Below are 24974 nucleotides of genomic sequence, written 5' to 3'. Positions count from 1 at the left end.
GTATTAAAAGGTGCCCTTATAGGGAGCTGTTAATAATTGAGTAAATAAAGCATCATCTGTGCCATGGAAAGATAGCTATATTTTGACTTAACTTTTTTGAAAAAATATCAGTGGACATGGGTAGTATATAATTTTGTGTTGCCAATTATGAACAGTGAAGCTTTTTAAATCTTAGAAATTACTTTATTCCAGAGCAATGTTCTTACTAGTATTTAAGTTCTCCAGGTATCTCACTGAGGCCGTATTAATCATAACGTACCTGAAGTACATTGAAGCCTAGGGCTAAACTACTGAAGCAACTAATGTTACATATGTTTTAAGGATTAAAAACATTCAGTTCCATTTGGGGACATCAAAAAGATCTTACCTCCCAATCCCAAACTATAGTAGAACCAAGAACTTGATTTATTTTTCTACCTGTTGGACAGAAGACTGGAATGAGTTGGCTTGGTGAGGGTTCTCAGCTGTGCAGGGCCTGTAGAAAAAGAAGAGAAAGGTGTGGTGCCTGGGCCTCAGGCATGGACCTCCTGGTTTGCCTTTCTGCTGCTGCCACCTGCTATTTCTGCATTTCTGACCAGTCTTCATGTCTACCGCCGCAGTAAATGTAGTCTCAACAACTTCTCTTCAGTGTTTCTGAAGAAATATAAAACCTTCTTCCCAGTTTTTCCCCTTTTTTTTCTTTTTCTTTCTAGGAATTAAGGATATATTTTGAGGGGAAGCTTAAATACAATTGTCACTTGGTATCCACAGGAGATTGGTTTCATGACCCTTGTGGATACCAAAATCCAAGGATGCTCAAGTCATATATATATGTATATGGCTTTGTATTTGTGTGTAACCTACCCATATCTTGCCACATACTTTAAGACATCTCTAGATTACTTATAATACCTAATACAATGTAAATGCTACATAAATAAATAGCTGTTACACTATGTTGTTTTTTGTATTATTTTTTATTGTTATATTATTTTTTCCAAATATTTTTGATCTGCGTTTGGTTGGATCTGAAGATACTAAACCTGCAGCTACAGACGGCCAACTGTCTTCTTTTCATTTCACTTAAATAATCTGTTTCTTTCTTTTTATTTAAATCCTACAGTAAAGGATGAAGATGTATGAAGAACCAAAGTTGTATTCCTTGATATTTCAGAAAGAAAATAGACTTGGGTTTTTTCTGGATGTTTCCTCCTAGGAAATAAGATGAAGGGCTCTCAAGAATAAAAGCAGTAAGGTTCTGCGTAAGGCCAAGGAGATGAGATGATGCTGGGAGATGTTGCCAAGGATTCTCATGTAGGGTGGAGCAGAAGAGGAAGGTATTAGTTAAGATCTAGTCCTGTACTAGCCTTGGAATGAAGAATGGAAAAGAACTTGGGAGACATCCTAGAGATTAGATTGGAGAAAAGTCCCAAATGCCTACAGCAGCCGTTGCCATTTGTGAATACTATTTATTTTTAGGAAACATAAGTTTCACATATGTGGGTAGGAAGCTTGATTGGAACAGAAAACTGATGCCTTATTTCTTCTGTTTGAGTCCTATCTATGAAATACTGCTTTTCTTTATGGCTCAAGAGCACTCTACAAAGCACTTGAATATGAAGAGTTAACTGAGGATGAAATAGTTATTAATATTTGTTTCTGAGGATAGAGTAGGGAGTGATGGGCTGTTTTTAGAGCATGAGGAGCTTAGGTTAGATATTTTTAAAAGACATGCAGGGCTGATTAGTGCTGGGAGATGGTAAATTTACCAACATGATAAATTCTTCTCTAGAGACACCTAAAATACTGTTTTGGAGATCATTGAAATGTAAACTCCTTAAGTTTATTTTTAGTCCAGGGTTCTGTGAAAAAGAAAAAAAAAAACCTCAAGGCTGTCATGTAAATAGGATATGTGTTAATTTACCTGACACACTTGAAGGCTAGACATAGGTAATTGATCATTGTGTGGCAGTAGCAGGAAATCTGAAACCCAAGCTGTACGTATCTTCTAAGATCACCCTAGCAACCAAGTCAGCAAAGGCCATCCTTCCAGCAATTACTGCCAGCTTAGAGAACTGGCTTGAGCTGATCTGTGGATTGCCCAGAACACCAAGATCTTTCTTTTGTTTCAGTGGTCTGTTACAGATGGTCGTCTTCCACCTCTGTAGTACTATCTACTTTTTTACTTACTTTTAAAATTCTATTCATATAAATTGCTATCTGATTCTTAAAGCTCAGAGTTCTCTTGAGAATCCCATGATAATTTATAAGAAAACACCCAAAAGAGGATAAACTATAAAAGCAATGTAGTATTATGGCTACTGGGCATACGTGATTATTTCTACCTCACAGATGGAGACTCTAGGGTAAGGAAATCAATGACTTGCTTCGGGTCACAATGTTAATGCTGCAACTAGCTGTATACAAATCCTGAAAGACAAAAGTGTAAACTTCTAATTTTTGTCCTAATAATTTTCTACCACCCTAGGGATTGATAGTATTTGGCACATGGGCTTCCTCCCCTCACTCCCACCCCCGAAGTGATAGAGGTCCATGGTTTCAGAGTCATGCAGGCGGTTGGGCACTGACGCTGGCTCCTTGAAGCTCTGCGAGTCATAGTGCTGCATTTGGGAGACAGCATGGTCAGTATCTCCTCTGAAGAATTGGTCAGAATAATCATAGTCTGTACTTTGTAATGTTCATTTTGAAAACTTGCTGCTGTCTGCATCTCAAACTGGCCCATCGTTAGAACATCTTGGGGTAGTTTGCTAGTGATTCCTTGATGACTGACATGACGATGAGGGCATCCTTTTATGTGCTCCATCGACAGTACACATACCTTTGGATGAAGCTCAAACATCACTCAGGGCAAGGGACCCCCTGTAGTTGGGAATGAAGTCAGAAGAGAGAGACAAAGTAGGTGGAAGTAGGCAGAAAGAGAAACAAGAACTAAGTACAAGCACATGCTTCGTCTACAATGCTGCTTTTTCCTCTCCCCAGAGAGTGTACCAGAGGCAATTCAGTTGTTCAGGTGCTACAAGTTTATCATAATTCCCCTCCGTATCTTATGCCCTATCCCCATCAAACCATCAGCTATTCCTCTTGGCTCTGCCTTTGCAATATCCATAATCCTACCTTTTGACTTCCTGCTTCCATCCCATTGCCACACAGGTACAAACTCTTTGTCACCTCTCACCTGAACTACTCAACTTCGAACTTCCCTTTCCATACCCAGTTATGCTCCATAGAGCCACCATAGTAATTCTTCATAATATAAGTTGGGTCATGTCACTCCCCTGATCAAAGCTCTGTAGCAGCTTCCCATTACATCTTGAATGAAATACCAAGTCCTTCCTGTGACCTGTAATACACTGAATTATCTGTAACCTGCCCAGTTCTCTGTCTGCCACCCCCTCCCTCGCTTGCTGCTCTCCAGTCACGCTGGCTTTCTTGTTTTCTCTTGAACCTGGCAGCCACACCTTCACCTTAGAGCCTTTGCATTTGCTGTTTTCCTTTGCCTGGAACATTCCTTCCCAAGATGACTGAGTGGCTGGCTCCCTTGCTGCATTTAGGTTTCTTTAAATATCATTTCCTTGAGGAGGCCTTTTCTGACCACCCTATCTGACACCCACTATCTCACTATCCATCCATCCATCTATCCCCTTACTTTGTTTTGCATCACAGTACTTATCTCTGACTGATATTGTATATCTAGTTGTTTATCTGTGTCCTACATTAGAATGCAAGCCCTATGAAGCCAGACAATGTCTGTTTTGTTAACTACTGTATTTCTAGCTGATAGAAGAGTGCCTGACACATAATGGGCATTCAGTAACTATTTGTTAATGAATTAATTTAATTCATTAAGAAAGCATGCAAAGTCCTTTTCCACATAGGCAGCCAAAGGGTGAATCTAATTATAATTGTGTGTGTGTGTGTGTGTGTGTGTGTGTGTTCTCTTAGAGTGTATCAGGCTGTATGTTGGACACTTTCCTTGCATTACCTAGTTTAATAAAATGGCTATCAGATAAGTGCTATTATTTTTTCTGTTATAGTAATAAAGAAATGGAGGTTCAGAGAGGCAACTTTGCTCAAGGTTACCCAGTGTTAAATAATACAAGGTAATTGAACTGGGTCTGGTCTGGCTCCAAAACCTTAACTCAATAGCTGTGATATATACTGCATCTCCTAATTTTGAATCTGTCAAAATCCTATCAGGGAACAAATAGCATAAGAAGGGGATTTTTGTAGTATATATTTCTACAAAGGACTACAAAAAATTACAAAGTACGTATATTTGTCTTTGAGATGAAAGAAGTTACCTAAATAGCTTAGATATTAGATTATATTAAATTTCACATGCAGTAATGTAAAAATACAAATGAAGTTTTATAGCAATGAATGGTTATCACTGCTTATTCTTTCTGTCCCCTAGTTTGTTCTCATTTATGCAGCTCTCAGTGCCACCCCTTCACGCATCATTCCCACCTCAACCCTCACTAGATCATTTCTTTTCACATGGGAGAACCCCAATGGCTCAGCCTTACCTGGACTTGCCACAGTTCTCCCAATACCACTCCTCACTCTCCATTCTTTTGGGATGTGCATGGGATGTTCAGCTGCTTCCTTCAGACTCTTGTTCCGATGACGTTCCAGTTTTCCTCATGTTACTGCAGAACTTCTGCTTGCAAAGTTTATATTTTATAAAGTTGTAGAATTATTTCACACATTAAGTCTCCTTTTTCCTTCTCAAAGTACAATCCTTTCAGTTTCTGTAAACAACTCATCTAAAACTAAGCTTTTAGGCAAAGAGCTCTTATCCCAAGGGAAGGCACTGCTGGGGTTGTTGGACGCTCTCTTAAAGCATAGAAGCAGAGTGGGATCTTGAGGAGCTGTGAGATATTCAACAGATGATAGAGCTGGAAGACACTTTAGAGGTCTTAGGCCTGATTCCTTTTCTTTTGTTGAGTTTTGTTGTAGCTTGGATCACTTACCATGCTTTTGGTTGCAAATAACATAATACCTCCACTAAGGACTTAACAATAAAATTATTTACTATCTTCCTTAACAAGAAATCTGGATGTGGAGCAGTTACAGGTTTGATTCACAGCAGAGAAAGTATTACCCAGATCCAGGTGCTTTCCATGTTTCCCCTCTGCTCTCTCCCCCTTGATGATGAAGTCTATTCTCCTGTCTTAAGTTGGCCATGATGTCACATACATACACGACTACATCCTTTGAAGTAGAGGAAGCATGTTCCCACTCTTTTATTATATAACTCTGTTTATTACACAGGAAAAAGTTTTCCCAGGTGACCACACCAGCCGACTGCTGATTGTCTATCTAGCTACGAGGGAAGCTGGGATTGCACATATCTGGCATTTTGGCCTTTCTGATGGGCAGGGCAGGATTCTGCCAGTACAGAAGAAAGGGGAAGGAAATAGCTGTTGGTGAGGCAACCTTAGTGTCTGTCATTCGTGCTGAACCAAATAAAGAAAAACTTCTAAATCATCTGTACCATTATTTTTTTGTATTTTCCAAATAGGAAGGATTTGCTTCTATTTACAAATGTTTGCAGGTTTGAGCTCTCTGATGTTAACTGGCAAACAGGCAGGCAGGCAGGGAGGGAGGAAGGATATTAATTTGCTGCCATAACAACATAGGCTAGTCGTTATAAACAACAGAAATTTATTTCTCACAGTTATGGAGACTAGAAGTCCAACATGATGTGTTTTGGTGAGGACCCTCTTCCAGAAGGCCGAGTGCTGCTGATGTCTCGCATCCTCGCATAGCAGAAAGAACTGGAGCGCTTTTCTAAGGGCTTTTTTCTGAGGCACTAATCCCATTATGAGGGCCCCACCCTCATGACCTGATCACCCCTCAAGGTTCCCCACCTCCTAATCCCATTACGTTGGGAGTTAGGATTTCAACATACGAATTAGGTCTGGGGGGACACAAACATTCAATCCATAACAGGAAGGGAGGAAGGAAGGAAAGAGATAAAATTTATATAAATTTAAAATAATTACAATTAATAATTTTGGATGTGTATTAGCTCATAAATATTCTGCATTATTATTACATGATAGGAATATTTAAAAATTGCTATTAGTGTGTCATTGGACTTTGGTCTGTAGCTTTTCATTTTCTTTTTGTGGAACCTGAAGTTTAAATGATAGTAAGGTGAAAGAATGACCAATCTTCATTCCCATTTCTGGCGTTCAGTCAAAGGAAAATTGCTGTCCTAGTCGGGTTTGACAAAATTGTGTAATTAAACTTAGGGAGAGATTTTTAAATGGAATAGAGGATGCCTTTCTAAATTTAGGCTGCTGATAAAAGTATACATAACAATGAAATAGCAAATAACTTTTTCTGCTAATTTGTTAATTCAGTTGAGTCCAATAAGAGCTATTGAAAGAAATTGGTCTCTAATACCTGCTATCAATTTCAGTGTGAAAGTATTTTAGGTTGAAACAGTTAACAAGACAGTTTATAGCCATCTCATATTTATAGAGTTGTTTTATATGTCAGGGCCTGTGTTAAGTGCCAGGGATCCAAAGATACAGGTATGATTTCCTTGCTACCTGTTGGACCATGAGCACAAGTGGGTGACAGACATATGTAAACTAATAATTATAATTCTGTATTAAGGAGTACAATAGAGGCATGTGAGGCAAAGATTAGCACAAATGACAGTGTATCTCCCATATGGTTGTTAATATTACCTTCATTTCTAGATAAAAAAAAAAAAAAACAGAGCTGTAGACTAGTCAAATCAACTTATCTGTAAGTAGCAGAGTCAGGTTATGAACAAGGTCTCTTGCTTCAAGTCCAATATCCTTTGTCTTACTTTGCATGGAGGAAAAAAATCAAAGCCTCTCTTCTACTGAAGGGCAATATCAGAAAAGAGTTCATGGAGGATACAGTATTTGACATTGATTCTGGGAGATGAGGTCTCAATAGGGTGAAGGCACAGACATTATAGGCAGTGAGAATAGCTTTAAAATGTATCAGAATAATTTTATTGGAGCACAATTTGTAGCAGAGAAGAGATTAGGAAGGTGATTGAGTCTTCTAATGAAAGGCCTATATTCAAGGTATAAGTATAAGGTATAAGGTATACACTTGAGTTATTTTGTATTTAATTCAGTGGACAGGAGGAGGCCCCAGAGGGATGTGAACAGGTGACTGGTATGATCGAAAGGGTACACTTGGGTAGTTAATTTTCCATAGATATATCTAGTTGTATTGGAAGTGATACAAAGAAGAGTTTATAGAGAAGGCCAAGTAAGAAGTAATGAGGGCCCTGTGATGAGCTATCTTTTCCCATGGTTTGGTGGCTGACAGTCTCACATAGTAGTAGAAAAAGAAGTAGGTGACCATGAATTTGAAAACTGTTCATCTTTTATGCTATTGTCTTATTTTAGTGAACAATTATTTACAACTCCTAAAAAGTTAAAGTTGCCTTTCCGCTTATATCTATTTCTTTCATTCTCTTGTTGATGGTAGCATCTTAGAGAGATTTTCTAAGATAAATTTGCAATTGCTCAAAACTACCAAAAAGAAAGACTTACACTTTGTGGCAAAGTTGAGTGACAAAGAGGGTCTGTATTTACCCTCATGCCTGAAACAACTGAAAAACTGGACAAAAGCATATTAAATAACTGTTGTCAGTATACTGGACTTCAGGCAAAAAAGTAGAGTTATCCCTAAAAGGTAGAAAACAAGTAAGGTGAGTTCTTTGATTGTCCCAGCTTTCTGCCATGAAAGAGCTTTACTGGCCACAGCACGGGGTGGAGGACCCCAGACAGGTCCCAGTGGAGATGGAGTCAGTTCTTTGAGAAGATTGATTAAATATAAAAGCCTTGACCAGACTGATCGGTAAAAAAGAGAGAAGAGGTAAATTACCAATATCAGAAATGAGAGAGGTGACATCCCTGTTGCTTCTGTAGATGTAAAAAGGACAATAAGGGAATACTGCTAATAACTTGATGCAAATAAATTCAACAACTTACATGAAAAGAACAAATTCCTTGAAAGGCACAAACTACCAAAGCTCACACACAAAAGAATAGATAACCTCAATAGCTCTATATCTAGTAAGGAAATTGAATTTGTGGTTAAAAACCTTCTAACAACAACAAAAACAAACAAACAAAACTCTAGGCCCTAATGGCTTCATTGGTGAAAACTATTAAACATTTAAGAAAAAAATAATATCAATTTGACATAAACTCTTCTATATAATTGAAGATGAGAAAATACTTCTCACCTTACTCTGTGTGTGATGCCAGCATTATTCTGATCCCCAAACCAGAAAAGCCATTATAAGAAATCTATAGACCAGTATCCCTAATGAACATAGATGTAAACATTCTTATAAAATTTTAACAAATCAAATCCAACAACATATAAAAAAGTATAAAAAAGATGATAACCAAGGAGTTAACCCAGGAATCCAAGGTTATTTTAACATTAGAAAATTAATCAATGTAATTCACCATACAAACTGAAAAAGAAAAACTATATGATCATCTCAATAGACCAGAAAATATATTTGACAAAATCCAATATCCATTCAAAAATAAAACCTATGAGCAACTAGGAACAGAAGGGAACTTTCTTAACCCAACAGAAGAGATCTATGGAAAACCTTTAGGTAACATCCTACTTACTAGTGAAAGCCTAAATGTTTTCCCCCTAAGATCAGGAAGAAGACAGGAATGTACTCTCTCACTACTTCTATTCAAATTGCACTGGAGATTCTACCCAGTGCCATCAGGCAATAAAAAGAAGGAAAAAGTTACCCAGATTGCAGAGGAAGAAGTAAAACTGACTTTAATCACAAATAACATGATTACCTATGCAGAAAATATGAAGAAATCTAACAAAAAGAAATGTTAGTCTAGCAAAGTGGCAGAATACAAGATGAATATTCAGACATCAATTGTATTTCTCAATATTGGCAAGGAACATTTAGATATTGAAATGAAAAATAATACCATTTTTCATATTGTGAAAAAATATGAAATATGTAGGAATGTATCTGACAAAATATGTATAAGACCTGCATACTGAAAACTGCAAAACATTGCTGAGAGAAATTAAAAACCTAAATTAATAGACCATGTATGTGGATTAGAAAACTCAATATTGTTAAGATGCCAGTTTACCTCGTATTTATTTATAGAGTCAACATAATCCCAGTGAAAATACTAGTAGATTTTTTTTGTTGTTGTTAAAGTTGATAAGCTCAATGTAAAACTCATGGAAATACAAAAGACCTAAAGGAACCAAAACAACTTTGAAAAAGAACAAGGTTGGAGGGAAAATACTGCCTGATATCAAGAATTATAATAAATTTACAGTAATCAAGATAGTTTGGTATCAGTATAAAGATGGACAAATAGATTAATCAAGATAGTTTGGTATTGGTATAAAGATAGACAAATAGATTAATAGAACAGAATAAAGAGTCCTGAAAGAGACTCAAAGATGTATGGTCCTTTGATTTTTGATAAAAGTGTAACAGCAATTCCGTGGAGAAAGTATAGTTTTTTCAATAAATGGTGTTGGAACAGTTTGATATCCATATGCAAAACAAAGTCCTTATGTCCATACCTTATACCATTTCTAAAAACTAACAATGTATTATAGACCTAAATATACAAGCCTAAGAGTATAAAACTTGCAGAAGAAACATAGAAACTTTTGTGACCTTGGGTTAGGCAAAGATTTCTTGGATATGACACCAAAAGTATGATCCATAACAGAAAAACGTGATAAATAGGACTTCATCATAATTAAGAATTTCCGTTCTTTGAAAGGCATTGTTAAGATAATGAAAATGGAAGTCACAGACCTGAATATTTGCGAACCACATGTATGATAGAGGACTCGGTCCAGCCTAAGTCAGTAACAAGAAAAGAAATAATCCAATAAAATGGGCAAAGAATGTGTATCATTGGCAAATAAACAAATGAAAAGTACACGAAAGAAATGCTCAACATCATTATAGTCATTATGAAAATGCAAAGAAAAATCTCCATGAGACACCACAACATGTATATTAGACTGGCAAAAAAATTAAAAAGACACTATCAAGTCTTTGCAAGGATGTAGAGCAACTGTAACACTCATACACCGCTGGTGGCAAAAAAATTAAAAAGACACTATCAAGTCTTTGCAAGGATGTAGAGCAACTGTAACACTCATACACCGCTGGTGGGAATGTGACATGATAAAACCATTTTGGAAGAAGTTCCCTAAAATTAAATATTTACTTAAAAAATGATTCAACTATTCTACTTCTAGGCAGTTACCCAAGGGAAATGAAAGCATATGTCCACATAAATAATTGTATGGAAATGTTCATAGCAGCTTTATTTGTGATAGCCCCAAACTGGAATCACTCCAAATGTCCGTCAGAAGCGAATGAATAAACAATTTTGGTATGTTCGTATAGTGGAATACACGTCCACAATAAAAAGGAATGACCTGTTGATACCTGCAACAACTTGAATGAATCTCAAAACTAACTATGCTGACTGAAGGAATTCGGACTCCGCACTCCCCCCCCCCCCAAGAAAAAAGTTTGATTCTCTTTATATAAAATTTAGAAAATGCAATCTAATATATATTGACTAAAAGCAAATTGGTGTTGCCAGGGGACAGCAAGGAAGGAAAATGGGGAGCAATAGGAAAGAGGAATTTCAAAAGGGTATGAGGAAACCATTGGGGGGTGATGGATGTGTTCATTATTTTGATTTTAGTAATAGTTTTATGAGTGCATATGTTTGTCAAAACTTATCAAATAGTACATTTTAAATGTGTATAATTTTTATGTAGATTATACTTCATTAAAGCCGTTTTTCAAACTACCAAAAAGATACCAGATATGTCTTCCCAAGTTTAACTAAAACTTTGAATTCTAAGGAATTCAAATATGCCATAAATATAGCATTTAGAGTCTCGTAATTTTCAAGAATTTTTTTCTGCATGTTTATATTATAACTATAGTTTGTTTTTGTTTAATTTTTTGAAATTCTTTAAATGAAAACCATTTACTTGGTGAGGAAGTACAGCAGTAGTAACTTATGTAGACTATTGGTAAGAACATAAATTGCTTATATGTAAAAACAATTTTAAGTTAAATATGTACATACCCCACAACCTAGCAATTCTCTTTCTAGGTATACAGATGGTCCTGACTTAAAATGTTTCAATTTAACAATTTTTCAACTTGGCAATGGTGCAAAACCATTCGGTTTTTCACTTTCAGTACAGTATTCAATAAATTACATGAAATATTCAATACTTTATTACAAAATAAGCTTTTCATCAGATGATTTGCCCAACTGTAGGCCAATGTAAGTGTCTTATGCACATTTAAGGTAAGCAAGGCCAAGCTGTTAATGTTCAGTTAGGTGTATTAAATGCATTTTTGACTTAAAATATTTCAACTTACAATAGGTTTATTGGGGTGTAAACCCATTATAAATTGAGGAACATCTGTATATGAAGACTAGCAGCTCTCAAACTGGTCTCAGGATTCCTTGGCACTCTTAAATTATTGAGCTCAAGGAGCATTTGTTTATGTGAGATATTTACTGTATTAGAAATTAAACCTGAGAAAGTTTAAAAATATTCACTTTTAGATAATAATAATAGTACATGTTACATGTAGCCATGTTAATACAAATAATACTTTTAAGGGCAAATAATTATTTTCCAAAAAGAAAAAAAATAGTGAGAAGAGTGGTATTGTTTTACATTTTTACAAATCTCTTTAATTTCTTGCTAAATAGAAGACTAATGTTCATTATCTATTTCTGTATTCAATCTGTTAGGATATATTGTTTTAGATGAAGTGTATAAAGAAAATCTCATTTCACAAAGATATATAGTTGGAAAAATGAGAACTATTTTAATAGCCTTTTCAGAAAATTGTGGATATTCTTCTTTGATACTACACTACAACTCTTCAAGTGGTAGTTTCTTTAATTTGCAATATTGAACCTGAGACTAGATCAGTGAACTTTTATATTCTGAAACATTAAAATGCCTTGGCCTGTCTTGTGTACTTTGGATCTTTTACCTATGCATTATTTTGTAACATTATGTACTAATCATTTGGAAAATATTAGTTCACTGAGTTATTCACATCTTCCAAATGTAGACTCATTGAGCTATTTTGGCTAAAGTATGCTTTTTATACGTTTTGTTCAACAAATGTGTATTGTATAAAGTACTCTGCAAAGCACTGCACAGGAAATAGACATTGTCACTATCTTCAAAGAGCTGTGGTATGGTAGGAATTTATGACAAATATACATCTAATCTGAACCCCCTGCAGGAACAAAGAGTTTAAAGGTTTTAGAACAGAGGGAGGTTACATGGGGCTGCATTTGAAAGGGACCAGGAAAGATTTCCTGAAGGATAAGTAGAATTAAGATAAAGTAAAATATTGGGGGGGGAGGGTATTGATAGGATAGGGATGATAACTAAAATTTAAAATCAATATAAAGTAAGAAATAAGCCTGGTTTGGTCCATTTACAATTCAGAACCATTATTGATACCCTTTAGTCTAAGGAGTTAAGAGCTTCTTAGAGAAAGAGTACCAGTTTTTTAAAACGTTATTTATTGTGAAATAGAGAAATGCATAAAATAAATGTATAGCTTAATGATTACTGAGTGTGGCTTTTGAGTAAGGAAAGGAGTATGTTCGTTATGTAGGATTTCTTAGGAATTGGGTATCACATGTAGTTCTCTGCAAGGTAGGTGTGGCTTGTAACAGAAGCCGTGCAGTACCTATTGTCCTGAAGAAGTCATCCTGTGCTGCTGAAAGTACTTAAGTCCTCCCTGTCCCAGTATGACTTTGCCTTAGTTCCTTAGCACATGATCTTTGGTTGCCCCATCTAAGTTTTGACAGTACTAACCATTTTTCTTAATGCTAGGTACCTCCTATTGACCAATATATGAAGTTTTTCCTGAAATACACCTGCAATCATATGAATAATATGTAGATGTGGACAATGAATGTATTAGAACAGTTAACACTCTTATAAACTCAAATTATAGTAATTTGGCTGGGTGCAGTGGTTTACATCTGTAATCCCAGCACTCTGGGAGGCTGAAGCAGAAGGATCGCTTGAGTCCAGGAGTTCGAGATCAGCCTGAGCAACATCGTGAGACCCCATCTCTTAAAAAAAATAGAAAAATCAGCTGAGCATGGTGGCATGTGCCTATAGTCCCATCTACTTGGGAGACTGAGGCACGAGGATTGCTTAAGCCCAGGAGTTTGAGGTTGCTGTGAGCTATAATGATGCCGTTGCACTCTAGCCCAGGCAACAGAGGGAGACCCCATTTAAAAACAAAAAATATTGTAATTTAATGCGTGCTTGATGTTCCATGAAACCTTAGATGGACATAGTGGAATTCTTTTCTCTTTTACTATTTGTTCTCTTTCTGCCACTCATGTGACAGATATGTTTAGTACCCTTTAAATTAAAATCCAAGTGAAATATACTTTTAGCTATCATGTTTCAAAAGATACATTTATGTTAGTGCATTCAAATGAGGTATAGAGTAATTGTCCATGTTTGAGACATTGTGCTGAGACCAAAAACAAAGGTTAACATGAAGCTTAGTTGTCCTGGAGTTTGTCATTTTAAAAACAGCATCGGTAACAGCTAACAGATAAATTCAGAAAAGGGTACAGAAGAAAATTCAATAGAGAAACATATTCAAGAATAAATAGATACATTGAGTAAATAATGTATTTATGTATACACAGGTAAGAATACTATGGTTTAATTTTTTTTAAATTTTGTTATCAGTTATCAAAGTAATTTTGAAGTCATATTTTAGTAAACAGATTTAAATGTTTAAAGTTTGAAATGAATTTTTGTATGTAATTGTTAATATCATTGATTGGTATCTTCTGTTTTCATAGATTTGATCCAGGCTACCAATGAGACCAATGTTAATATTCCCCAGATGGCCGACACTCTCTTTGAGCGGGCAACAAACAGTAGCTGGGTGGTTGTATTTAAAGCGTTAGTGACAACACATCATCTCATGGTGCATGGAAATGAGGTAAACTGAATAAACTTAACTTTTCTTTTTTTGGTGGAGGAAGGAGGCTTTTATGAAAGAACATGGTGATGATTTAAGGCCCTTCAAATTTTTACTACTTAGGAGAAAAATAAAAGGAAATACACAGTTTCAAATAACCTAGAATACAATTTTAGTCTTCTATTTAGCTATTTATCAAAAAATAAATTTTAAGCTAGACACTATCTTGTAGGTACTGAAGTATAGGCATACCTCAGTAATATTGCAGGTTCAGTTCCAAATGTTGCAATAAAGCAAGTTATACAAATTTTTTCGTTTCCCAGTGCATATAAAAGTTATGTTTACACTATACTGTAGTGTATTAAGTGTGTAATAGCATATATAATAAAATAATATATATCTTAATTTAAAAATATTTTATGGCTAGAAAATGATCATCAAATGATCATCTGAGCCTTCAGTGAGTCATATTTTTTTTTTTTTGCTAGTAGAGGGTCTTGCCACAGTATTGATGACTGCTGACTGATCAGGGTGGTGGTAGCTGAAGGTTGGGATGACTTAAAATAAGACAACAAAAATGTTTGCCATATTGATTGACTCTTCCTTTCACAAGAGATTTCTCTGTAGCATCCTATGTTGTTTGATAGCATTTTACCCACAGTAGAATTTCTTTCAGAATTGTCCTCTCAAACCCTGCTGCTGCTCAGCTAAGTCTGTGTGATATTTTAAATCCTTTGTTGTCATTTGAACAATGTTCACAGCCTCTTCACCAGGCTGGATTCCATCCCAAGAAACCACTCTCTTTGCTCATCCCAAAGAAGCAACTCTTCTTCCATTCAAGTTTTGTCATGAAACTGCAGCAGTTCAGTCACAGCTTAGGCTCCATTTATAATTCTATTTCTCTTGCTATTTCCACCACATCTGCAGTTACTTTTTGCACTGAAGTCTTGAACTCCTCAAGGTCATTCATTAGGATTGAAATCAACTTTTTCCAATGTTAATGTTACAATTTTGACCTCCTCCAATGAATCATGAATGTTCTGAATGGTATCTAGAATGGTGAATCCTTTCCAGAAGGCTTTCAATTTACTTTGCCCAGATCCATGAGAGGAATCAGTAGCTAAGGCAGCTAGAGCATTAAGAAATATATTTCTTGAATAATAAGACTTGAAGTTCAGAATTACTCCTTGATCCATGTCCTGCAGAATGGAATTGTGTTAGTAGGCATGAAAACAACATTAATCTCCTTGTACATCTCCATCACAACTCTTGGGTGACTAAGTGCATTATCAATGAGCAGTAATATTTTCAAAGGAACCTCTTTTTCTAAGCAGTAGGTCTCAACAGTAGGCTTAAAATATTCAGTAAACCATGCTATAAACAGATGTGCTATCATCCAGGCTTTGTTGTTCCATTTACAGAGCACAGGCAGCGTAGAGTTAGCATAATTCTTAAAGGACCTGGAATTTTCAGAATGGTAAATGAATATTGGCTTCAACTTCAAGTCCCCAGATGCGTTAGGCCTTAATGAGAGGGTCAGCCTGTCCTTTGAGGCTTTAAAGCCAGAAATCTACTTCTCCTGTCCAGATATGAAAGTCTTAGATGTCATCTTCTTTCAGTAGAAGGCTATTTTGTCTGCACTGAAATCTTTTGTTTACAGTAGCTGCTTTCATCAGTTATCTTAGCTAGATCTGGATAACTTGCTGCAGCTTCTACATGAGCCCTTGCTACTTCACGTTGCACTTTAATATTAGACGGCTTCTTTCCTTAAGCCTTGTGAACCATCCACTGCTAGTATCAAACTTTTCTTCTACAGCTTCCTTTCCTCTCTCAGCCTTCATAGAACTGAAGAGAGTTAGGGCCTTACTCTGGATTAGGCTTTGGCTTAAGGGAATGTTGAGCCGGTTTGATCTTTTATCCAGACTGCTAAAACCTTGTCCATATCAGCAATAAGGCTGTTTCACTCTCTTCTTTGTATTTTCACTTGAGGAACATTTTTAATTTGAGAGCTTTTCATTTGCATTTATAGTTTGGCTGACTAGCACAAGAGGCTTAGCTTTTGGTCTGTCTCGGCTTTTGACATTCCTTCCTCACTAAGTGTAATCATTTCTAGCTTTTGATTTAAAGTGAGATGTATGTGACTCCTCCTTTTTTCTTTTCACTTGAACACTTAGAGGTCATTGTAGGGTTACTAATTGACCTAATTTCAGTATTATTGTGTCTCAGGGAATAGGGAGGCCCAAGGAGAGGGAGAGAGATAGAAGAACAGCCAGTCAGAAGAAACAGCATTTATCGATTAAGTCCACCATCTTATATGGGTGCAGTTCATGGTGCCCCAAAAGAATTACAATGGTAACATCAAAGGTCACTGATCACAGCTCACCATACCAGATATAATAATAATGAAAAGTTTGAAATATTTCAAGAATTACCAAAATGTGACACAGAGACCCAAATTGAACACATGCTGTTGGAAAAATGACACCGTTAGATAGACTTGCTTAACAAGCAGGATTGCCACAAACCTTCAATTTGTAAAAAATGCAATATCTGCAAAGTGCAATAAAGCAAAGTGCAATAAGAGAAGGTATACCTGTATTAAATATTACTGGTTCGTAAAATGTATATATCATATAAACCTATTAGTGGGCAAAGATACTAGGAAAGGAACAATAAAATTATTTTTCCCATAGGCACATATTCCTTTGTGCCTTTAAGTGAAAATTGTTTTCATAAAATGTTTATTTGGAAAATATTGATAAAACTACCCATTTTTTATGGGATACCTACTGAATCCTATTACATTGCAGTATTTCTGTTACATGCAGAAATGAAAGATCATACAATTTAATTCAGTGAATATTAGTTAAAAATTTTCCCCCTTCAGAGAAGCTTTATAACTGAGTAAAAGAGATCATGATGAGAATTTGTAAAAAAAAAAAAAAAAAAAAAAAATTTAGTATCAGAAATTGTTTAAATGTATGATTTGAGCATATGGGTGTTTAATCTTTGTTTTTCAGAGATTTATTCAGTATCTGGCCTCTAGAAATACGCTATTCAATCTCAGCAATTTTTTGGACAAAAGTGGATCCCATGGTGAGAATATTTGTGTTTTATGATTTTTTGCTAATGCTTTAATTTTCAAGTGAAGTTATTCATCCAAATTCATTACAACTGATAGCTTCATTGGGTATTTAAGAAAAACGTAAAAATAACTATTTTTAAATATAGCTTTAAATTTTTTAATTATAGATAGCACATGAAATATATGCTAATTTTATTTTTGGCATTTTCAGTGTTTACTTTGAAAAATAATGGGTATGGGTATGCTAGACCTACAGTTGTGTATTTATGAAGATGCAGGAGACAATGAAATAAACGATGCCTTCCCAGTTAGAAAAAAATGATTCCAGTCTTAAAGAAATTTTCTTTGTAGACTAATAGAGTTTGAATTGCATTCACTTGTGCATCCACCATATTTACTGATTGCCTGTTACATATAAGGCATGTGCATCAAACAAGTGGACCATTATCAGATGGCTACATGAATGAAGTCTGAAACAGGCTATATTTGAAACAGTGAACAAAAATGCAAGGAAAATCAGAAAAGACATTCTGTACAAGGATGGTAGAATAACTAATTGAATAGTCCTAGAATGCCTTATGCCAAAAGTATTTTTGCCTAGAAGTGAGATTTTAAATGAGGCCTGTCTTACGCATTTATTGACCTGATCCTGCAACCATCTCTATTTGGGGAGTTAAGAAAAAAATAGTACTATGCAAAACACAGTTGAAGGTATCTTATTAATCAGTTTTATTCCCTCTCTCCCCTCCCCCAGGTTATGATATGTCTACCTTCATAAGGCGCTATAGTAGATATTTGAATGAAAAGGCTTTCTCTTACCGGCAAATGGCATTTGATTTTGCCAGAGTGAAGAAAGGGTATGTTTTTTCTTTCTTATATTTGTTTGAGGAGAGTAAGTCCTTGAGGTATACTTGATTTATTTTAACTAAGCTTAAATGCCAACTAATTCTGATCATGAAGGCCGAGTTTACAACACCTGAAAAAAAGAAACTCAATGAATCATAATATAGAAGTTAGCCTTGAGGTTGAAATATGAATGATTTTATTTATACCTTCATGCAGAAAAATCTGATTTGCTGGCTGGGTGTGGTGGCTCACACCTGTAATCCTAGCACTCTGGGAGGCCAAGGTGGGAAAATCTCTTGAGCTCAGGAGTTCAAGACCCTGAGCAAGATCAAGATCCCATGTCTACTAAAAAGAGAAAAAACTAGCTGGGTGTGGTGGTGCACAGGTGGTACCCATAGTCCCAGCTATTCAGGAGGCTGAGGCAGAAGGATCACTTGAGCCCAGGAGTTTGAGGTTGCCGTGAGCTAGGCTGACGCCATGGCACTCTAGTCTGAGCAACAGAGCAAGACTCTGTGTCATAACAAAAAAAAAAAAGAAAATTTTATTTGCTGCTCAAAGTCTACATGCTGTAACATTTTATTTGTTAAAAGTAATTGAAAATTCTTAAACACATATGTACCTTTAAATAATTTATAAAGAAGAGAATTAAGACCAGGTTCATTTAAAAGTACAGTGACTATAGATGACAGTAGGTATTTAAGTGTATTTTGGTTGAGATGAAACTGCAGTTGTGTGTGTGGTAGAGCTCTGGTTTTTTTTGTTTGTTTTTTTTTCTTGGTTTTTTTTTTTTTCTTGTTTTTTTTTTCATTTTTCATTTTTTTCATCTTGATCTTGAAGGTAGAACTCTGTTTCTGAGAGTTAACACTGTCCTAGAAAACACATACGTACGTACACACACACACACAGGCACCCCTCATAATCAAGCTAATTATTGATACTATACCAATTGTTTGTACCTCATTGAAACACAAACATTTGAATTTGAATCCATAATTACAATTGATTTCCCTCTAAATAGATGTTTAAATTTTGTCAGAAGTATTCAGAGAAGTTTATGTAGATCTTTTATCTGTTCCTAACTTGCAAATAATAGCCAGGTATTATAGAAGGTTTCATATGCTAGTCACACAAAGAGATATAACTCTATCTTTGTAATAGCTAATCTAACCTTAGTTTTGAACTACTTTTTTATCATGGTGGTAAAAGAACGTGCCTATTCAAAATAAACTATTTTCTTGTGGGTGGCTACTTTATAAAATTAGGTATTTTCCTTCAACCCCTTCTCATGAGAGATGATTCTAGTTTATATGCCTTCCCCTGGCTTCTTTTATTATTCTCTAGAAGAATTCTAACAAAATTTCTTTTTTTTTAATTTCAGAATATTACAGGAATACAAACATTTTGGTTACACAAATTACTTGTGTACCGTTTGAGTCAAAGTTTTAAGTGTGCCCATCCCCCAGCTAGGGTACATTGCACCTGTTAGGTGTGAATTTACCCATTCCCTGCTCTCCCCTCCCACCTACTTGATTTCCAATGAATATTATTTCCATATGTGCATATAAGTATTGATTGATTAGTTCAAATTTAATGGTGAGAACATGTATTTGTTTTTCCATTCTTGTACTACTTCACTTAGAAGAATGGTTTCCATTTCCATCCAGGTTAATACAAGAAGTGTTAGTTCACCATTTTTTATGGCTAAGTAGTACTCCATGGTATACATATACCACATTTTATTAATCCATTCATGTATTGTTTTATTAATCCATTCATGTATTGATGGACACTTGGGTTGTTTCCACGTATTTGCCCTTGTAAATTGTGCTACTATAAACTTTCAGATGCAGATATCTTTTTTATAGAATGCCTTTTATACCTTGGGTAAATACTCAGTAGTGGGATTCCTGGATCAAATCGTAGTTCTACTTTTAGTTCTCTGAGGTATGTCCATATTACTTTCCATAGAGGTTGTACCAGTTTGCAGTCCCACCAGCAGTGTATGAGTGTTCCTATCTCTCTGCATCCATGCCAGCATTTTTTGTTTTGGGACTTTTTGATAAAAGCCATTCTCACTGGAGTTAAGGGATATCTCATTGTGATTTTGATTTGCATTTCCCTGATAGAGATTTTGAGCATTTTTTTCATTTGTCTATTAGCCATTAGTCTATCTTCTTTTGAAAAGTTGCTGTTCATGTCGTTTGCCCACTTTTTAATGGGGTTGTTTGATTTTTTTTCTTGCTGTTTTGCTTCAGTTCTTTATAGATTTTAGTTATCAGCCATTATCAGATGTATAGCATGGAAATATTTTTTCCTATTCTGGAGGTTGTCTATTCACTCTAATGATTGTTTCCTTGGATGTGCAGAAGCTTTTTAATTTGATCAGGTGCCATTTATTTATTTTTGTTGTTGCTGTGATTGCTTTGGGGTCTTCTTCATAAATTCTTTGCCTAGGCTGTTGTCTGTAAGAGTTTTTCCAACATTTTCTTCTAGAATTTTTATGATTTCATGCCTTAGGCTTCAGTCTGTTCCCATCATGAGTTGATTTTTGTGAGTGGTCAGATCCTGTTTCAGTCTTCTGCATGTGCCTATCCAGTTTTCCCAGCACCATTTATTGAATAGAGATTCTTTTCCCCAATGTATGTTTTTATCTTCTTTGTCAGAGATCAGATGGCAATATGAGGATGGTTTTATATCTGGGTTCTCTGTCCTGATCCATTGGTCTACATCTCTGTTCTTATGCCAGTACCATGCTGTTTTGGTTACTGTAGCCTCAGCAGAATCAACATTGTCAAAATGTCTATACTACCCCTGACTTCTTACATGGCACTGCAGCCATTGCTGACATTCCCAGCTGCATTGTGACCTCTTTGCAGTAGGTCTGTGGCCTTCTTAGAAACTTGTACCCCTGTGTGGACACTTAAGGATATTTTGGGGTGCTTTCCTCACCACTGGGGTTAGGAGATCCTGAAAGTTGCCATTATTAGCCCTTCCACATCACCTGGGTATTTTCCTCAGCTGTTGTAATACTACCATCCTTGACCGTCACTGGATACAGGGGCTTTCTAAGAGATTGTTGGTGGATGCAGGGCACAGTGCCCCCTCTGAGACACCCTCAGCACTAACTTTCAGTCTTCTGCAGCTGGTTAAACTCTTATCTCCACTTGGGCAAAGCGTGCATGTCAGCGTGTATTTTTCTTCACTTGATGGTTAATAGCTTAAACTCTGTTCTCCTAGTCCTATAGGTTTTGTAGATTTCTAAGACATATTTTCTCTTTTTCAACAAAAGAAAAAAACTGGCTTTTAAGAAAACTTGTATTTTTAACATTACGTCTGTTATAGATTTAGAAAAATTTATTCGGAAATTCAACTGACCTCTTTTATCCACACCACAATGCTTTTTTCCAGAGGACAGTGCAGAGAGGAAGCAAGCATTGCTTGTATGGTTGAGGAGGATGGATAAGAGGAAGTATTAATAGTACTGAGACGAGTGACAACTACAACCTCTGAAAACTTCAAAGTGATCCCATAAGATTAACTAAATTGGTGTGAGGGGGCAGTTTAGAACAATGCATATGGTCTTGAATTTTTCATGTACAGGAAGTTTTATCCTTTTCTTTTTTAAAAAATTGTAGGGCCGATGGTGTAATGAGGACAATGGCTCCAGAGAAGCTATTAAAGAGTATGCCAATACTGCAGGGACAAATTGATGCACTGCTTGAATTTGACGTATGTATCTCACCAGAAAATGTTTCTTACATAATTAATATTATCTCTCATTTGAAAGTGGGCTACAGGTAAATCTAAAGGTTTCCTCAGGAAGCAGCTTTAGATCTCCCTCATTTAGATGAATACTTAGTTCAAGTTGTTAAGCTCATAAGAGATAATTTAGGTTCCCCAGATTTTCCAGTTTACCAGGTGTTTACTTCAGTCATGTAAAAAATAATATTCTTGGAACCTCATGTTCTGAGCAGTATGGTGGCCTCCTGTTGTACTTGACAGGATGAAGTGTCTGCAAGATGTAACTTCAGGCAACTAAATAAATGTGACCTGCTGTTAGAAACCATTTTATGTAGACTGCTTAAATGACACTATCCACCAATGAATTATTTTTGTTTTATCATAGCTAACATTAGTCCTTCCTGGCAGTATCGGCATGATTTGTCTCTTAAAACTATACCTGTATCTTGACTGTGGTGGTGGATACACCAACATACACATGTGTTAAAATTGTATAGAACTAAATACATACACACAAATGAGTACAAGTAAACCTGGGGAAATCTGAGTAAGGTCGGTGGATTGTGTCATTGTCAACATCCTGGTTGTGGTACTGTACTGTGGTTTTGTAAGGCACTGGCATTGGGAGAAGCTGGGTAAATGGTATATGGGATCTCTCTGTGTTACTTCTTACAACTGCATATAAATTCACTGTTATCTCGAAGTAAGTTTAATTTAAAAATCTGATTCATGAAAAGAATATTTTGACATGTAGCAAGATTGTTAACTCACATTATTAGCTTTCCTCTATTTTGGTGGCTGCCTAAAACAAAGATTTTCCTCAAATATTAGTAACTTAAAGTCTCTGTTAAGATGATATAGATTAGTCTATAACTGAATCCAAGTCATAACACCTAACTCCTGAGAAAACCATCTAATTATTTTTGACAGATTTTATAATAAAGACTTAACTAAATATCTATGGAATTGCTTCTCTTAGCTTTTTTTCTTTTTCCTTATTTTTCTTTGCTTTTCCTGCTCTTAGTAAGTGTTCTTCTTTACAGGAAAAAAGTCATAAAGGGAAAAAGAACAGAGCCTGAGGAATTATGAATAAGAATTGAGGTGGGGGGAGAAATTATGCTCCTTTGTGTTGGTGATTAGAGAGATCACCCATTTTACTGATGGGTGAATGGCTAAGAGTCTCAAGGATTATTTTAGGATAGTTTGCTGAAGTATTCCCAATGCTGTTCTTCCTCTCTGAGTCATTGCAGGCCCCTGGAGCCTGAATTCTTTCACAAAGACCTAATTGGGAATTGGAAGAAAGTTATATAACATAGTAAAAAGAACAAAAAGAACAGATGTTCAAAAGTTGGATTTGATTGATCTATGGATCATTGGTCAAACAGAATATATGTATGTCTCTTAATTGCTAGGACCTAACTTCATTGACCTTAAATTGAAGCAAAAATAGGTACAACCCATCTTTTGATATCGGTAGGGTTGCTCAGTGAGTTACCCACCATTTGTATTAATAGGATATGCGTGAATTTCTTAGTAATTATTTGAGACATTTTAATGTGATGGGAGAAAAAATCTGACGTGGTGATATGCAGCTAACATAAAATTTTCATCTTTTTCTAGGTGCATCCAAATGAACTAACAAATGGTGTCATAAATGCTGCATTTATGCTTCTTTTCAAAGATCTTATCAAACTTTTTGCCTGCTACAATGATGGAGTTATTAACTTACTCGGTAGGTATAACTACTGAAACTCATCTGGGCTGATGGGATACATGGTAAGATGGTGAATTCTTTGGGGTGAGTCTGTTGTCTCACCTCTTGGGCAATAAAGTAAGTGCCTTGGCAGAGGTGGTGTTGTGCAGAATACCATGATGGGGGGTAAGTCCACAGATAGGGGCACTGGCTGAGCAATATGGGCAGAGAGAGTAAATCCGTATCTAGGCTAACTATCCCTTACAGTGTGGGCACATTGCTGCTGTCCTCCCTAATAAAAGGAATTAACCCTCAACATGTTACCGGGTGGACGGCTGATCTCCCTGGACTGTGCTGTTATGATGGAAGCTCAGCATTGATCCCAGGTGTTGGCCAACTGAGGACTCAGCAGTGATGGCAGGCACATAAGCCTTGGTGGTGGGAAGCCTGTGCTGTTCAGCCCATTCATAACCTCCATTTCTGATGTCATGGCCAATTCCTGTAGAGTCCTCTTGTCCCCAGGAGTTTTGAGAGCCTTTTTGTGGTATATGCCCTTTGGTTTGTATTCACATGTGGTGAAGATAGTCTCGTGCTCTTTATCCATTCTAAAAGGTCAATCCACTACCTTTTCCCCAGACCTTCTTGTCACCAATCCTCCAACTTTATTTTTTTCAGGTTCCTTATCATTCGGGCCAATGGTTAGTTGTTACCCATAATTGGATGTAGTTCCATGTGTTTTACCATCTTTCCTTTGACAAAAGTGGAAAATCAGATAGATATACTGCTGGAAGTTTGGCTTACTGTGAAGATTTCTTTCTGCTGTCAAGGTCACCCCTGTTATGGAGATATGATTCAGCAGATCACTTCCAGCTGGTCTCAGCATGAGGAACCATCTCTAAACCAAAGTTGAATTTTTTCTTCCTCAGTCAGCTGCCCATAAGAAATTCTCTGGAGACCATAGGTGTGATTTGAGGGAGAAACGGGAGAAATGACAGTACAGAAGAGTGGGTGTACTGGGAATGTGAGCCATCTGTTCAGACAGCCTACCTGATTATTCACAACCTGCTCGCAGCTGATCTCTTATATACCACTTCTATTTGATGATGGAGTGTTCTTGCGTTTGTCCTACTTTATGGTTTAGTACATTGGATAGCACCCACTTTAGGCCTGATGATCACTTGATGTTCTGTGGTCAGGATCTAAGTCTCTAGATGTAAGCCAAGAGCAGTTTTTCCAAAGGAGATTAGTTACTGTCTGAAAAAGACATGGCTCTGCTCCAAAGCAGTGGAGGCCAGTACTGGAGTGTACCAGAGGCATTCCACAGCACTGAATCTGCTGTAGACGTTTGGAATTCCTTTAGATCTGCTGAAACAAAGGCCCATGTGGCTTCAGTTTGGAACAGTTGCAGAATCTCTGCTGATCTGGGTCCCACTCATATCTGATACCTCAACAGATACTCTGCTTAAAGCAGCACACGCATGCATATCCTGTATGTTGCCTCCAAAGCCAAAGGAGCTCAGCAAACTTTTGCCTCCATTTTAGTTACAGAGAGT

At 36.3% G+C, this 24974-nt stretch overlaps 1 protein-coding gene across 50 annotated transcripts in view; it reads left to right on the top strand.

Moving 5' to 3' along the window:
- The window catches only part of SNAP91 (synaptosome associated protein 91), a 139984-nt gene that overhangs the window by 28094 nt on the left and 86916 nt on the right, over positions 1–24974 (top strand). For 46 of the 50 annotated variants that reach the window (XR_011235504.1, XM_069487543.1, XM_069487552.1 and 43 more), the window contains 5 exons: positions 13935–14077; positions 17077–17152; positions 17896–17998; positions 21623–21716; positions 23349–23460. Coding sequence is in view for 49 of the 50 variants with exons in the window: in XM_069487543.1 (XP_069343644.1) it covers positions 13935–14077; positions 17077–17152; positions 17896–17998; positions 21623–21716; positions 23349–23460 (528 nt within the window). In the remaining variant the exon portion in view is untranslated. Of the gene's footprint in view, positions 1–6847; positions 6873–13934; positions 14078–17076; positions 17153–17895; positions 17999–21622; positions 21717–23348; positions 23461–24974 lie in introns of those variants that run through there. The other 4 variants (XM_069487566.1, XM_069487565.1, XM_069487570.1 and 1 more) reach the window with 3 other exon arrangements.

Source organism: Eulemur rufifrons, chromosome 15 (assembly GCF_041146395.1).
Source record: "Eulemur rufifrons isolate Redbay chromosome 15, OSU_ERuf_1, whole genome shotgun sequence".
In the NCBI taxonomy this organism is placed as follows: Eukaryota; Metazoa; Chordata; class Mammalia; order Primates; family Lemuridae; genus Eulemur; species Eulemur rufifrons.
The sequence above is the reverse complement of the archived record's forward strand: the minus strand, read 5'-3'. Positions and strand labels throughout refer to the sequence as shown.